Below are 13,408 nucleotides of genomic sequence, written 5' to 3'. Positions count from 1 at the left end.
ACAAAAAAAGTGTACTTTATAACACAATTAAGTGAAGTAAAAAGAGGATTTATTGCAAAGTGCACAGTAACCGATTTCTAGAAATTCTATTTCAAATAGCAGAGGTGACAGGAAGTAACATAAAGCAGGAAATGTTTGTTCTCAACTTCAACTTGCACATACACACACGTACATTTTCAAGAATACAAACTTGTGATGAAGGCTTAAACATTGATACATGTACACGTATGTGTTAGGTTGACATGACCAGTATCAGGTTTGTAATTTCACGTACTTAACATCTTACAAATGCATCATACATTGAGAATGTGAGATCAGGAGTTTCTCACAATTCTCATCCAGCCAGTAGGCCCCTACGTGTATGAAAAGGGTTTGTCTGAATGTTTGAGTTTGGCTGAAAATGTGTAAGTGTGTGCTACATGTATGGAAGCAAATCGGCGCCAACCACTTCCCATAGACACCATCACATGTACAATGTACTCCAAGCCACAACCTGATTTGTACATGGCCCCACTGAGCACATAGCCATTACACCAGATGGAAGGAGAAAGGTAAATATTTCCACTGTAGTCCAGGATGTACAGTACAAGTATAGCGCAGGCAAACCTCTCCTTAGGGGAAATGCTGGAGACAAAAAGCCAAAGAAAAATATGGACTCACGTTTCTGTTTTGTAGCTTTATGATGTATGTTTTTTAAATTAGTGTTGGTACAGTCTTATCAAAACCCTTTTTTGCCAAGAATATGACAGTCGGACAGTCTCTTATCACTATCCATATTTTCTGACCTGGTTGTTGACACTTACCAATATGTGATCAACATATCAACTGCAAATCTGTGAGTATCGGTGACCCAAAGTAAAAGAAATGGGGGGGGGTCTTTGCTCCTGGTAACCCAAGGGTACCACCAACTTAAACAAAATAAGTTAACCAAAATCCTTGCAAGTTTCAGGCCAAATCGATAAAATATGAGCAGCTGTTTACATGTAAATCAGAAACTTACACTTCTTGCTGTACGGCTACTTTATCAGTTTTAACACAGGTTTCAATGATTTTATTCACCAGGAAAACATTGTCAGGATTCTTGATACAATTTGGAATAAGCCAGTCATTATCAGTCACCTTTTGGACTTTAAAAATCATGAATAAACAATGTGCGTATTTGAAGTTGCACTTACTGGTGTGTTTAAGTAACGCGTCTTTGGTGTCAGAGGTACATGTACCGTATGTCCAGGCTGAGTATTGCAACATTTATGGAGACCGATTGTTGAGGGCCAATTGGCTCCAGTTTAGCCAAATCTCGGCCTGATTGCACCAGGACTGAAATCTGCTGGTCGGTCGTCACCTGCTGCACCATGGGATTCGGGCAAGGCTAGCACGAGCTAGCCAAACATGTTTCACCTGTAGATGTTCAGTCGATGATGCTGGGTATTGTTCTACCTTATTTAAATTCACTCTTCCTCATATCACTGTCCAAAACACACACCCAACAATAGACTGTTCAACAAGACAAACAGATGGACCAAATGACAAACAACATCAGAAAGATACTGAATGATAACCATGGCCTGCTGGAGTTATTATACCATTACCGGAATAGCTGTCTGCATGTCCCACAATCGCCATATAAACGCCTGGTTGAGATTGGCAGATTACATGTCATGTAGAAAACGCAAACATTATCTTACTCATTTGTGAGCACTGCCATGGGAATCAAACCATTTTGTTACTGAGGGTGTTTCTAAGTTTAGATACACACACAAAAAAGCCAGAAATTGGGAATGATCTTTACAGTGGCTCACTGAGAATATCAGTATTCAGTACTAATTTTCAGTGAGTAAGCATGATCGCAACAATGGTTATGAAATTAAAAACTAATCATTGGCAAAATGAACTTACGATTTGAAATACACAAATCCATTTTGGACGGAAACAGGTTGACAATATGCAGGATGGACAAAAGCGCTTGCCTCTCAGCTTTGTCAAATACCAGTAATATGGTAACAGATACGGAAACATGGTAGAAACACCACAAATGAACCAAATCAACCAAATCACTCCTTTTCTCTGAAACAGATCAATACCTCGAAATCCAGCATGGCTTTGGTTGGTGCACACAAAAAGAGTGACAGACCATAAAACCACACAACTCAACTATAACTTTATGGCGTACACTGTAGGTCCATGAACATTGTATGTATGAACGTACATGTACATGTATGTCAGCATGACACAATATTGAATAATCTAGCCTCTTTATTCCTCCAGTTTTGTTCCACAGAGTAATTTGTCAAAATGTTACCTCTCTTTCGATACTCCATCAAGTTGACAGTGATAGCCATGAAATCCTGTCTAAAAGTACAACCTACAGTACTGGTACCCTGTACATGCACTATGAGCCCTGCTGATTACTGCCAATGCATGGAACCACAATCGGGCTGTCATTTCTCCTGAATAAAAGCACAAGGCACTTTGACTTCGACTGTGTAAACCAATAACATTCAAAAGCCCATTCTCTGATGACCAATGTCAACTACCAGGTACATGTACCAACAGTATAGCAAATTAACATATTTTACAATGCAAGACTGATTACCACTGAAAAAGTCTTTTGAACAAGAAATCTTGCACAGTGTATTTTGAAAAGCTACAGCAGAAAAAGAACTAGTGGTACCGTTGCTTTCATTTATTTTTCAGCCAATTTAACATTGTAGGCACAAGTCCTGTGGGGTAAATGCTAATAATTACGCTCCATCCAATCACCAACATGCATACTGTATTACATGTGCCTACAGAATTCAGACCTACCGGTACATGTATGTAATGAATTTCTTTAAAAGTTTGGAATTTAAGTTTTGAATAGACTGGTCTACATGTACCATCTTGAAAAAGAATCATCATTTATTGCCCAACCTGAAAATGGATTAAAATTTCTCTTAAAAAGTGCTGAGTCATGCTTTGCTGGGAAAGGAAGCTAGCAGTCTCTAAACCTTCGACGATGTGTGTCAGCACTTTTTGATTATTTAGGTTTTCAGTTGATGTTTCCTGCAATGTTATCTCTGGTTTTCCTCTTATTTTAGTAAGGTACCCGTATGTAACAATGGACAATGTTCCACAGTGATTTTAGCAATTACTGTAATTCAGATTTTATTTGATTATTTTATCTATCCTGAATCAGTTAAGAAACCCTTACTGGATGGAAACCATGTACACTTAGATATTGGCACATCTTGGGAAATGGCTTTTTTTTCATTGCTTTTTTTCAAAATGACAGTTTGCCTGAAAGAATTAGGCCTATTCCACGGGGAGCTTGGACTCATAACTGTCTTTAATCAAACCAAGTATGTTTTTCCACAATACTTTTGTTGGTTACTTTATGGATGGCTGCAAACGTGAAACGTTACATTTAAAACTCGCAGTATTTAGATCATTTTGTTACTGGCTTCGGTTTCACTGCGTAATGACCAACATTTCTGATCCCAATGAGACAGAGATAAAAAAGCAGTTGATTGACAATTTAACCCTAACTCCTGAGCCCCTTTTTTGCTGGGACCCTCCTCAATCCTCCAGAATCCTCCAATTTAGGAGGTAAAAAAATTGGATTTTTCCCTCAATCCTCAAAAATTTCTTGAAAATATTACTTGGAAGTGTGCCTACTGCATCAATCCTTCACAATCCTCCAGCAATTCCTGTCATTATGTTGAGGCAGTGCGAATGGCAGAATCTTGAGCAGTGCAGTTGATTCAAAAGAAATATCTGGTTGAATTTATGCATGACAGAGCAAAAACAACACAGGGTCTAACCCACGACCTTCATGCATGACATCCTTTGCAATAAGCCATCCTCCAAAATCCTCAAACCGCCTGAAGGATATTGGAGGATTGAGGAGGGTTAGGGTTACCAACACAAACATTTTGAATAAAAACATTTTAATCAAAACAACTAGCTTGAAATGAACAAAAGTCTCTGCCAACCCAGATTGTTTGTTACAGGCGTGTCCATAAATATTCAGCATATTTGTATGTAGTTTTTATTACATGTATGTGAAACCTGGAAAAACTATACCAGTTGAAACAACATTGCCATTTTCAAGAAAGTTTGAAATGCTGATTTAAATCAATGCTTTTTTGTAATCATTTGATTAAAACACAACTTTAATCAATGATTCATACAAAGGTGATTTAAACTGGCCAACCCACACAAAAAGTGTACTGACAGCAGAAGGATTGACAAATTGTGCTCTACATTTGATTAATAGCCTAGTAACAGACCAACTGTGCAAACCAGTAGGGAGCCTAAGTCAATTTCTTAATCATCTTTACATTAACTGCTAAGAGTTCCATATGGACGGCAGTAATTATTCCCTACAGTGACCCATTAGCCTTCAGAAAGCAAAAACATGTCCAGAAAAGTTCAATTTAGAAAGGGAAAAACCACGCTGTTTACTTAGAAAACACTTAGACTTTTTCAGACCAGTCTCATAGGGTTTGTGCACGGGGTGTTGAGTGGCGTCTGCATATAACTCTTTCCATTAATTCATTAACTAACTAACATTTATCTCCAAAATTGGCAACGAAACAGGAAAGAGTTCCATACATGAATATCGCTTTACACCCTATGGAAGAATCCTACATATAAGATCCGGTCTGGAAAATTTTAATTTTTTTCTGAGTAATTGCTTCGATATAATTTCCCCTGCTAAATTTGACTTTTTAGGACGTTATCACTTTCTAGTGGCTGATGAATCATAGAGAAACATTAGTCATGCCTGTATGGAACTCATCCCACGAAACCGGGCAAAAAATCCATACTCACTGGCCACTTTCCCAGGACTACATGTATATTGTATTGTTTACAAATTCACGAACAAAACACTTAAGACTTGCAAATCATTTAAAGAGCACCTCTTACGAAAACCTGTTCTTTGATTTCATCTGTTCAAATAAATATGGAAGCATCCAAATCGAACGCAGTGTCACGTGTCTTCAGAGCTCAACTGTAACAAGCTAAAAAAAAGTTTTTTTCTGTTCATGCCAAGATGCGAATTCTGAATGTACCGGTAGATTACGTCATTCAAAGAAAACAGAGAAAATGAGAGGAATCCTCGCCCTGTGTTCGTAGTGGATAAACCCTTGTGCCTACCAAACAATGGCTACATACATCGCTTGGCATGAGGGTTTCCCTCGTTTTCTCCGAATGACACAATCTACATTCAGCATTCGCATCTTGGTACAAACAGAAAAAAAAAGCCCTTCTTAGCTTGTTATACTGGGTAGTTGAGCTCTGAAGACAAATTACACTGCGTTCGATTTGGATGCTTTCATATTTATTTGAACAGATGCAATCAGAGAAAACATGTTTTTCTCAGAGGTGCTCTTTAAAACTGTGCGGAAGTTGAACACGTAGGCTTTGGTAATAAATTTAGGATTATTTTGAGCATTAATTTACATATAAACTAAAGGTTGGAAGCTGCCATAGCCATCATGTTGAGAAAAACGGTATCAAAGAAAAGCTTTTTGGTTTTTCCAAGTGAAATCAGAAGGGGCCCCTTCATTTAAAGCTGTCCCTGTAAGTTACTTAATCCCCTTTCACATCTCTAGCCCCCCCCAAATTGTATCGTTACCTTTTTCAAATTGTCAGGGCTCAAAAAATGTCAAAAAAGTGAACAATGTTTTTATTGAGTATGGAATTCCCCCCCCCCATTTTCGGAGGGAGCTACACGTAAATTATTAGCATAATTCCGACTTCAGACTATTACACAGACACAGGTACATGTACGACATCAGCATGTACTCAGCACAACCACCATTCGATCGTAGCCCCACTAGTGTGGCACGGACTCTCACTCCCGATCCAGCCTTAGCCACACATCCGTATGCGCAATTTCGTGTCGGCGTACTGAACATTTTTGGCGCACCCACTTATAATCGTGGGCGCAATTTTTTTTGCATACTAACATGATTCTTGACCTTTCCGTTTTCTAAATACCGTTTATTTGAATGATTTCACTCACATTATTCAGGTATTTTCCAGTCTTTTTTCCTTTATCTATTCGATCTAACGGGCTCACTCTCACAGTCGCCATCTTTAAAATAAGGTCGTTGAGCATTACGTCACTTGACCCCTCGTCGTCTCAGTGGCTGTTCCATGTCAAGACATGTAAACTGCTGCCAAAGTTTTGGAAGAGTCCATTGGTACATGTAGTATCTTATCGCTCAAGCCGCTGAGACGACGAGGGGTCAAGTGACGTAATGCTCAACGACCTTATTTTAAAGATGGCGACTGTGAGAGTGAGCCCGTTAGATTGAATTGATAAAGGAAAAAGACTGGAAAATACCTGCATAACGTGAGTGAAATCATTCAATAAATGGTATTTAGAAAACGGAAAGGTCAAGAATCATGTTCGTATGCAAAACAAATTGCGCCCACGATTATAAGTGGGTGCGCCAAAATGTTCAGAACGCCGACACGAAATTGCGCATACGGTTTACGGATGTGTGGCTAAGGATAAATCGGGAGTGATCCGTGCCACATTAGTGGGGCTAATTCGATCGTAGCCTACCTACCCCGGCCATCCTGGTTCACACCTCTGTCTTCAGTTCTGCCTTCTTCTGCTTCCATTTGGCCACATTGTTTTCAACCCCTATGCCGCAGAAGGATCTACCGTGGAACAATTGAACGGCTTCCTGCAATGAAGGCAGTGAGTGCAGCAGATGGCTGACCGGACTGCAGGGGAATCTTTGATTGTCAGAAACATATCATGTGCCTCGATCGAGATTTATACCGTCACATCGCCGATCCGTGCCGAGGGTGGTTAACGCGACACAACCGAGTTAGACAAAATAAGAACAGGTGTCTGAAATAGCGCCCCCAATAATTTTTAGTTCGCCCCCTCAAAATCAAATACCGGTAGGCCCTACAGCCTTAGCAAGTGTGGTGACTGAAAATGGTATTTTGCTTAAAAAATACGTTTGAGAACACCTTACAAATAATTGATATTTGGCATCTTTTTGTGGCCCATTGATTCCCCGCAAGGTTTAGTTTGACAATGACAAAAATACTTTGAACCACTGGACCAAAAAAACCCCTGATACACTGGCACTCCGCCCTCCATCGATGCCTCGTAAATGATTGATCACGTGATTACTATGACAACATTATGCTTGCAAGATGGCGCTCGCTGACAAGTGGGGAGTTGCGGGATTGTCCTGTAATTTTTAACTGAGGACAGCAAACCCGAGTATTGCAGGTGTTAAAAGCTTTGTTCGCAAAATAATAAGATGGAGGTATCATCTGACGGCATCAATCTGTAAACATTCGTTTGATAGCGAAATGAGGTTAGTCAAGTCTAGCTGACGGGCTTCGTCATGTTCGTTAGGCCTTAGCCCCACTGCCAGCACTGGCACTGGCACTAGTGTGGCACGGACTCTCACTTCCGCCCCACCTTAAGCCACACATCCGTATACGCAATTTTGTGTCGGCGTACTGAAAATTTTCGGCGCACCCACTTATCATCGTTTCTTATCATCAATTTCTTTTGCACATAGAGATAATCCTTAGCCTCTCTTCTTTCTTAGCGCCATTTATTGAATGATTTCACTCACGTTCTGGTATTTTCCAGTCTTTTTGCCTTCTCTCATTTAATCTCACGGGCTCGCTCTGACAGTCGCCATCTTTAAAATAAGGTCATTGAACATTACGTCTCTTGATCCCTCATCGTCTCGGCGGCTGTTCCATGTCGAGACATCTGAACTGCTGCCAAAGTTTTGGAAGAGCCCATTGGTACATGTAGGCCTAGTATCTTATCACTCAGTCCGTGTAGGCCTATTCGATATGTCTGGCGACTTCAGGGACATGGCGACTAAACCGTCATGCACGTTAGGACAGTAGACGTTATCTGCACTGCAATGCGACTAACATCAAGGTAGTCCGAGTAACTTGGACTCTACAAATTGTCTTTTTTAACATTTGGACATGGTCGGGCAATAGTAGGGTCCAAGTACCTTCCATAGGCTTTTGCTTCCATTTATTCATTTCACTCAAAATAGCTCGTACCCTGAATCAAAATCTTCAAATACACCTCAGGAATTAGTCGTCAGTACGTGTGTGCCGACATGGCATGCTTTTTGTGAATGGCTTGCTAGAAGTCGGTGCACCATGACATTGTCTCCAGGACATTAACATACGTGTACAGTTGAAATCGCTATTTGAAGAAGATTGACATCAAGCTCGATGACAATACAGTTTCCGATTTGAAGGGGAAATTTCTCTTTTCTTCCCAGATGTGAGTAAACCTTATCGTCCTTATTGAAATCTGATTCTCACTTGATCCTAAGCCAGCGCATTAGACACTTTAAGGACCAGTTTGGAGGTGAATTTGGAGGATTTTGACTTGGGATGCGAGCTTGTTTGAGTGAAATGAATTAGCAGAATGAAAAGCCTATGGAAGGTACTTGGACCTTATACTGTTGCCCAACCATGTCCAGATGTTTAAAAAAGGTGATTTGTAGCGTCCCAGTTACTCAGACTATGTCTAAAGTATAAAGTCCTCCTGCCAAAACAAAGTTTTTTTCAAAGTTATTTTCTCCAATTTTTACCCGGCAGAGTTAGCTCAAATGTCATTCATAATGCCTTGTAGGCTATCCTGAATTCTATTAATGCCATGTTGAAATTGCTAAATATGCCAGCAGACGATTTCGCACATGTGCAAAATGCATGGCAACTGACCACCCGTTAAGGATTTACAATTCTTTTTACTTTCCATTTGTCTGTTTAAATACATTTTTTTTCAACCTGGCATTTTTCTTATTTGAGGAATTCCCCCCCCCAAAAGGAGAAAACTGTGTATTAACTGGTTTAAATGTAGATGTACATGTACCTGCAGTTCTGTGTTCTTATTTGTATGGATGTGTGTATCTCGCAGACCCGCAGTATCCAGTAGGAGTCTGCCTACCATGTCAAACACAAGACAACAGCAGCATCAGCTGTCCGCGTCTGATGAAGGGAGCACAGCAGGAGATTCCATACCTTATCGCCTGCCTAAAATTCCCTGCAGCCAGCAGCGAACCCACAGTTCGCCGAGCGCATGTTCAGAGAGAGTCACACGCAGTGAGCCAGCAGGCCTGGAGCAGCTGTACAAAGTGGACTACTTCGGGTAAAGTGGAAATGCAGTGGAAACTACTTTTATTGGCCATTTTTCACCCAATTTGAAGCACAGCTTATGCTTCCTTAGATATTGGCATCTCTGTTAATTGGTTCAGTGAACAGAGCATCGTGAACAGATAGTTATAATTTTGTTAAACCCATCATAACACTTATCAATGTGCGTTCTCTCTTGTCTTTCCCTGACATGTATTTGCCCATAATGCTTTGCACCGTATCAACACTGCTTTCCTTAAAACTATGATTAAAATTGCTTTAATCAGCTTTTATCATCAATGAAAGAGTTTCGGGGCTTTTTTGTGCAGGTCAGACAGGTTAGAAAAGTATCTTGGTAAAAGGAAAACATTGCCGAGCCCACCCTACACAATAGCTCAGCTGCAACGGCAAGAGGGGATTCACATGCCCACCTTCCAGAAAGTGCACATTGAACCTGTCCTCCCCTGTGACAAAGTGGTAGACAGCAGTGGGGATGCAGTACCGGAACAGACCACTGGGAGAGCAAGGTGAGTCAGGCATGACATGGAGTTAAGGGGAGGGGGTGTTGTGTTCAAGTCCAAACCAAAGCGTGCGGTTAATTAGAAAACTTAGATGTGGCCAACAAAGGAGTTACGGCAATTAAGTTGCCTCGTGTGATAAGTCTGACTCATTTGAGATACTAGGAATGCAGCAGCCACATTGCATACAGTCACAAAGTTTATTTGCTGTGGGTAATATGTTTAGGACCCTGAAACCATGAAGAACTTGTGTCAGTGTTCTTTCTTTGATGACTTCTCAGCTTATCCAACAGGGACACAGTGACGTTACTGGGACTTGGTAGGCAGGTTTCTGGTAAACCACGGGAAAGCCCATCAAGTGTTGACAAGCCCTTTGCCTGGAGGCTGTCCCCACACAATCACAAAAATTACGATAATCAGGTGAGTGAAGAAAATTGGGGACTGAACGAATACGAGGGAGACGGTTCTGACTTGTCACTCCCTAGGAATTGATATTTCAACCTCACTTGCCACCTTACCAGTTGCCTTCAGTGCCGGTTGCTGGTAATCAAAACTTGCTGGTTGTTGGCAATCAAAACTTAAATTTCGAAGACAAAAAGGCTTGAACAACAACGCTGTGAAATTTGGTCCTCATGAGGTTACATGTTTCCAAGAAATGCAGGCATTGGTGCAAACAGATTGAACACTCATCTGGCAGTGATAACAGGCCATCCATTTTGAAATATCATTTTCATGAGTGTAGTACAAAGTACTTATTCAACTCCTTCCAAGATAGTATCAATGCTCTCGAAACAAAATCCTGTGCTGGGTTTTGTCATTATTAATATTTGGGGAAAGCATACATGTACAGTGCCTCTCCCTCATCCCAGCATACAGTTTGTGTACTCATGAAAATCATGGAAAGCTACTGGATTGCCCCCTTAGCTGGTTTGTGTTGCTATTTTCTGATCAGGATTCCTCTCATGCTGCCCTCTGTTGGTAGCTATTTTTGGTATTTTTATTTTTTCACAATTTATTGTGATTGTGTTTTTTTTTACACTTGAGGGCGCTGTTGCAGTGTGTCACTTCAGTTGTTCACTGAGTAATTGAGGATTCTTTGTACAACTTATAAACCTACAAAAGCTCACTGCAACACTTTGGTACCGAGTTTGCTAATTGTGTGATACATCAAAAATATGAAGGCATAGTGAATTGAATTTGCCTCAGAAAAAATGCAAATTCCGGTCACAGTCTGTGCTCAAGCAGTCATAAAATTGAAACTTTGCACACAAAAAATATCACTGTTTTCATAAATACAGAAATTTGCTTGACTACAGAGGTCCCAAAAGACCATTACAAGTGGCACTTCGAAGATTAGAGATGAGAGGAAATAGGACACAAAGATGCATTTCATGGATCTTTGACCCTTGACATTTGACCCTTTCATCATCATGCTCCAGGCGATCCAGGGACAGACTGGGCCCTTCTCCAGAGACTTTGTGGTTCACTGCAACACCCCAAACACCTGGCTGAAAATGAAACTTAAAAAGCAGAGGACGAGTTGGAGATGACAGGATGACCATTGGAATTAGTATCTGAAATCATATCCGGGGCACTTGAAGACCTGGAAAAATGTCATACGCATTGAAGCCAAGAGAGATTGAAAAAGGGTTGAAAGAAGATTCAAGCTGGGTGGGCTAGGTCACAGAAGCCCTGTCGTAGGGGGTGGGGCTTTGAACTTTGAACTCTTGTAAGAAAAGTGTTACACCCTTCCCCCTTCCCTCTAGAAAAAATGGATCAATCATTGTTGAAAAAGCATGTACCAGCCACTTTGAAGCAAAGTTTTTAAATATCTAAAGAAAACCCCCAAAGTGTATTTTGGTGTCAGCTTAAAAGTGTTCCAAGTCTACAAAGTTAGGGGAGATGTGGTTGTGAGAGGGAGTGCTTTGGTTTCCAAGCAAGTTTTGGTTGAATGTGATTTACAGACAATTCAAAATGTTTTTAGTGTAGTGAACTACATGTAATCTACTGCATGGTGCTTCATTGCTTGTCAGTCAGTCAGGATCAATTCTGGAAAGAACGTTTGATGTAGTCAATTTTATTTCTGACAACCTTGTGTTGACATTCCTTATGTTAAAATCAAGGTGATTCTGCTTTGTGATTTGTGTGTTGCTGAATGGTATGAGAGTAAAACCAGTGCATTATATACACTTATGTAAATTGCATGGTATATATAAATTATTTGAATGGGAGAGAAAATTTATATTTGAGTTATTTGATGCAGAGAGAATTATGCATGGAGACAATCTTGTGATGTTACTTAAATGAGATATGTAAAATATCGAAAACATTGAGGTTTATATATGAACTAATAAGTCCTGAGGTGTTCCTGGTCTGTATTTTATTTATTTAGTTGAAAGAAAAAAGTACAAAAGCAAAAGGTAATTCTTCCACTGTGCCTAAATGTTTGTGTCAGGTCCGATTAGGAAATGTCAACACATCTAACACTTTCATACCTCACCTTAATATTGTACCCTCTTGCTAGATCGAAGAAAATAATTCACTTACAGAAGCCTTGTTTTCCTTTCTTTGTTTTCATCACAGCATTCAGATGTACAATACAAGCACGTGAGTGCAGCGTGCTAAGGGTGCTGTGTCAGCTTGTGTGCAGTTTTGCAGATTCTTGGAGTGTGTTGAAATCGCAGCATTTCGGTGTTTGACTTTAAATCCACTGCGACTTTTTTTTTATCTATGGGAATGGGAATTTTTAAAATGTCGCTTTAAAACTACAGTGACTGGTACCACGTTCAGGTGTGTTTTGTGTGTGCTTTTGTTGTAAATCGGGAATATCGTTGCGGTTTTAACAGTAATTTACACAGGGAAAGGTCTTGTCTTGAGTGGTAATACAGGATTGAATGGAGCATATGCTACAACTCCCCGATGCACTTAATCTAACTTCCTGAAATGCAACAACAAACAAAGCCAGTGGACAGGATCCTATCAGTGAAGCATAAATCAAAAAAGGGCTTGCACTGAAATGCTTTAAGATTTATCTTCCAGAGAAAATGAGCCATTTAGGCAAATAAATTTTGGATAGAGGGCCTCTAAGAAAAACTTCTTGTGTTGAACGGGTTAGAGATAGATTTGCCAAGCATTGATAAGGCTGCACTCTTCCAGGGACAAAATGGCTCGGTGAGAAATACATGTTATGGGATTTTTATTTCCTCCATGCGTCCTAAAAAAAGGAGGATTAATCAACATTTTCAAAATTACGATTTTTGCCCCCTGAGCATTAAATAAAGTTTGTGCTGATTTCAAGAACAGAATTTGCATCTGTTGACGAATCCGCTTGGGATTGATAATTAAATCTTAATTTCCATGCTTTAAGAGTGTGCCGTTTGTTTCATATGCATGGTGATACTTGGAACTTAAGTATTTGGTGTTTTCACAGTTGGTGTCGTCAGTAATTAGAGTCGTCAATATGATGCTTGAACCAAAGATCTCTGAAATTAAAGATGTGCATGCTTTAGAGTTCTAGTAGCCAATTGTGATTTATTCTGGGAATGCTTTTTGAATGATCGCAGAAATAAGCAAGCCGCTTGTCGGTAAAACTTGGGGAGAGGTGAGGAGCAGTCGAAGACGCCCTGTCGGCCCGACCCCGTGGCCCCTCTGCTACAGAACACACAAACTGAGCCCGGCGCATTCCTGTCTGTCAGTCTGCGCCTATGCCAAGTACGCGCCAATGATTTCACAGTGTTGAAATGAGTGCTGGTGTC

The 13,408-nt window shown here is 40.3% G+C and overlaps 2 protein-coding genes across 5 annotated transcripts in view; one reads left to right on the top strand and one right to left on the bottom strand.

The window, feature by feature from the left end:
- The window catches only part of LOC110990322 (cyclin-dependent kinase 5 homolog), a 54,196-nt gene extending 47,358 nt beyond the window's left edge, over positions 1-6,838 (bottom strand). Inside the window, exon 1 of one of the 3 annotated variants that reach the window (XM_022255261.2) lies at positions 6,560-6,838. In XM_022255261.2, the coding sequence (XP_022110953.1) occupies positions 6,560-6,572 (13 nt within the window). In that variant the 5' untranslated portion in view covers positions 6,573-6,838. Of the gene's footprint in view, positions 1-2,299; positions 2,355-6,559 lie in introns of those variants that run through there. The other 2 variants (XM_022255254.2, XM_087134072.1) reach the window with 2 other exon arrangements.
- A 305-nt stretch (positions 6,839-7,143) lies between these two features.
- On the top strand, positions 7,144-13,163 carry LOC110973096 (uncharacterized). Of its 2 annotated transcripts, none has more exons than XM_022223587.2 (5): positions 7,144-7,334; positions 8,921-9,151; positions 9,465-9,662; positions 9,947-10,073; positions 11,093-13,163. In XM_022223587.2, the coding sequence occupies exons 1-5, from the start codon at positions 7,330-7,332 to the stop codon at positions 11,201-11,203; spliced, it is 672 nt and encodes a 223-aa protein (XP_022079279.1). In that variant the 5' UTR covers positions 7,144-7,329; the 3' UTR covers positions 11,204-13,163. The 2 variants fall into 2 exon arrangements, with proteins under 2 accessions (XP_022079279.1, XP_022079278.1); XM_022223586.2 differs by having other exon boundaries at positions 7,145-7,334; positions 9,935-10,073.
- Positions 13,164-13,408: the final 245 nt, after the last annotated feature.

This window comes from Acanthaster planci, linkage group LG03 (assembly GCF_054643075.1).
Source record: "Acanthaster planci isolate LZ-2023a linkage group LG03, COTS_SCS, whole genome shotgun sequence".
Taxonomy (NCBI): domain Eukaryota; kingdom Metazoa; phylum Echinodermata; class Asteroidea; order Valvatida; family Acanthasteridae; genus Acanthaster; species Acanthaster planci.
Note: the sequence above shows the minus strand (reverse complement) of the source record. Positions and strands in the feature narration are given on the sequence as shown.

Coding starts and splice junctions, on each gene's coding strand:
- LOC110973096 (XM_022223586.2), top strand. Junction 9,152..9,464: donor TACAAAGTGGACTACTTCGG/GTAAAGTGGAAA, acceptor TTTTTTGTGCAG/GTCAGACAGGTTAGAAAAGT. Junction 10,074..11,092: donor ACAAAAATTACGATAATCAG/GTGAGTGAAGAA, acceptor ATCATGCTCCAG/GCGATCCAGGGACAGACTGG.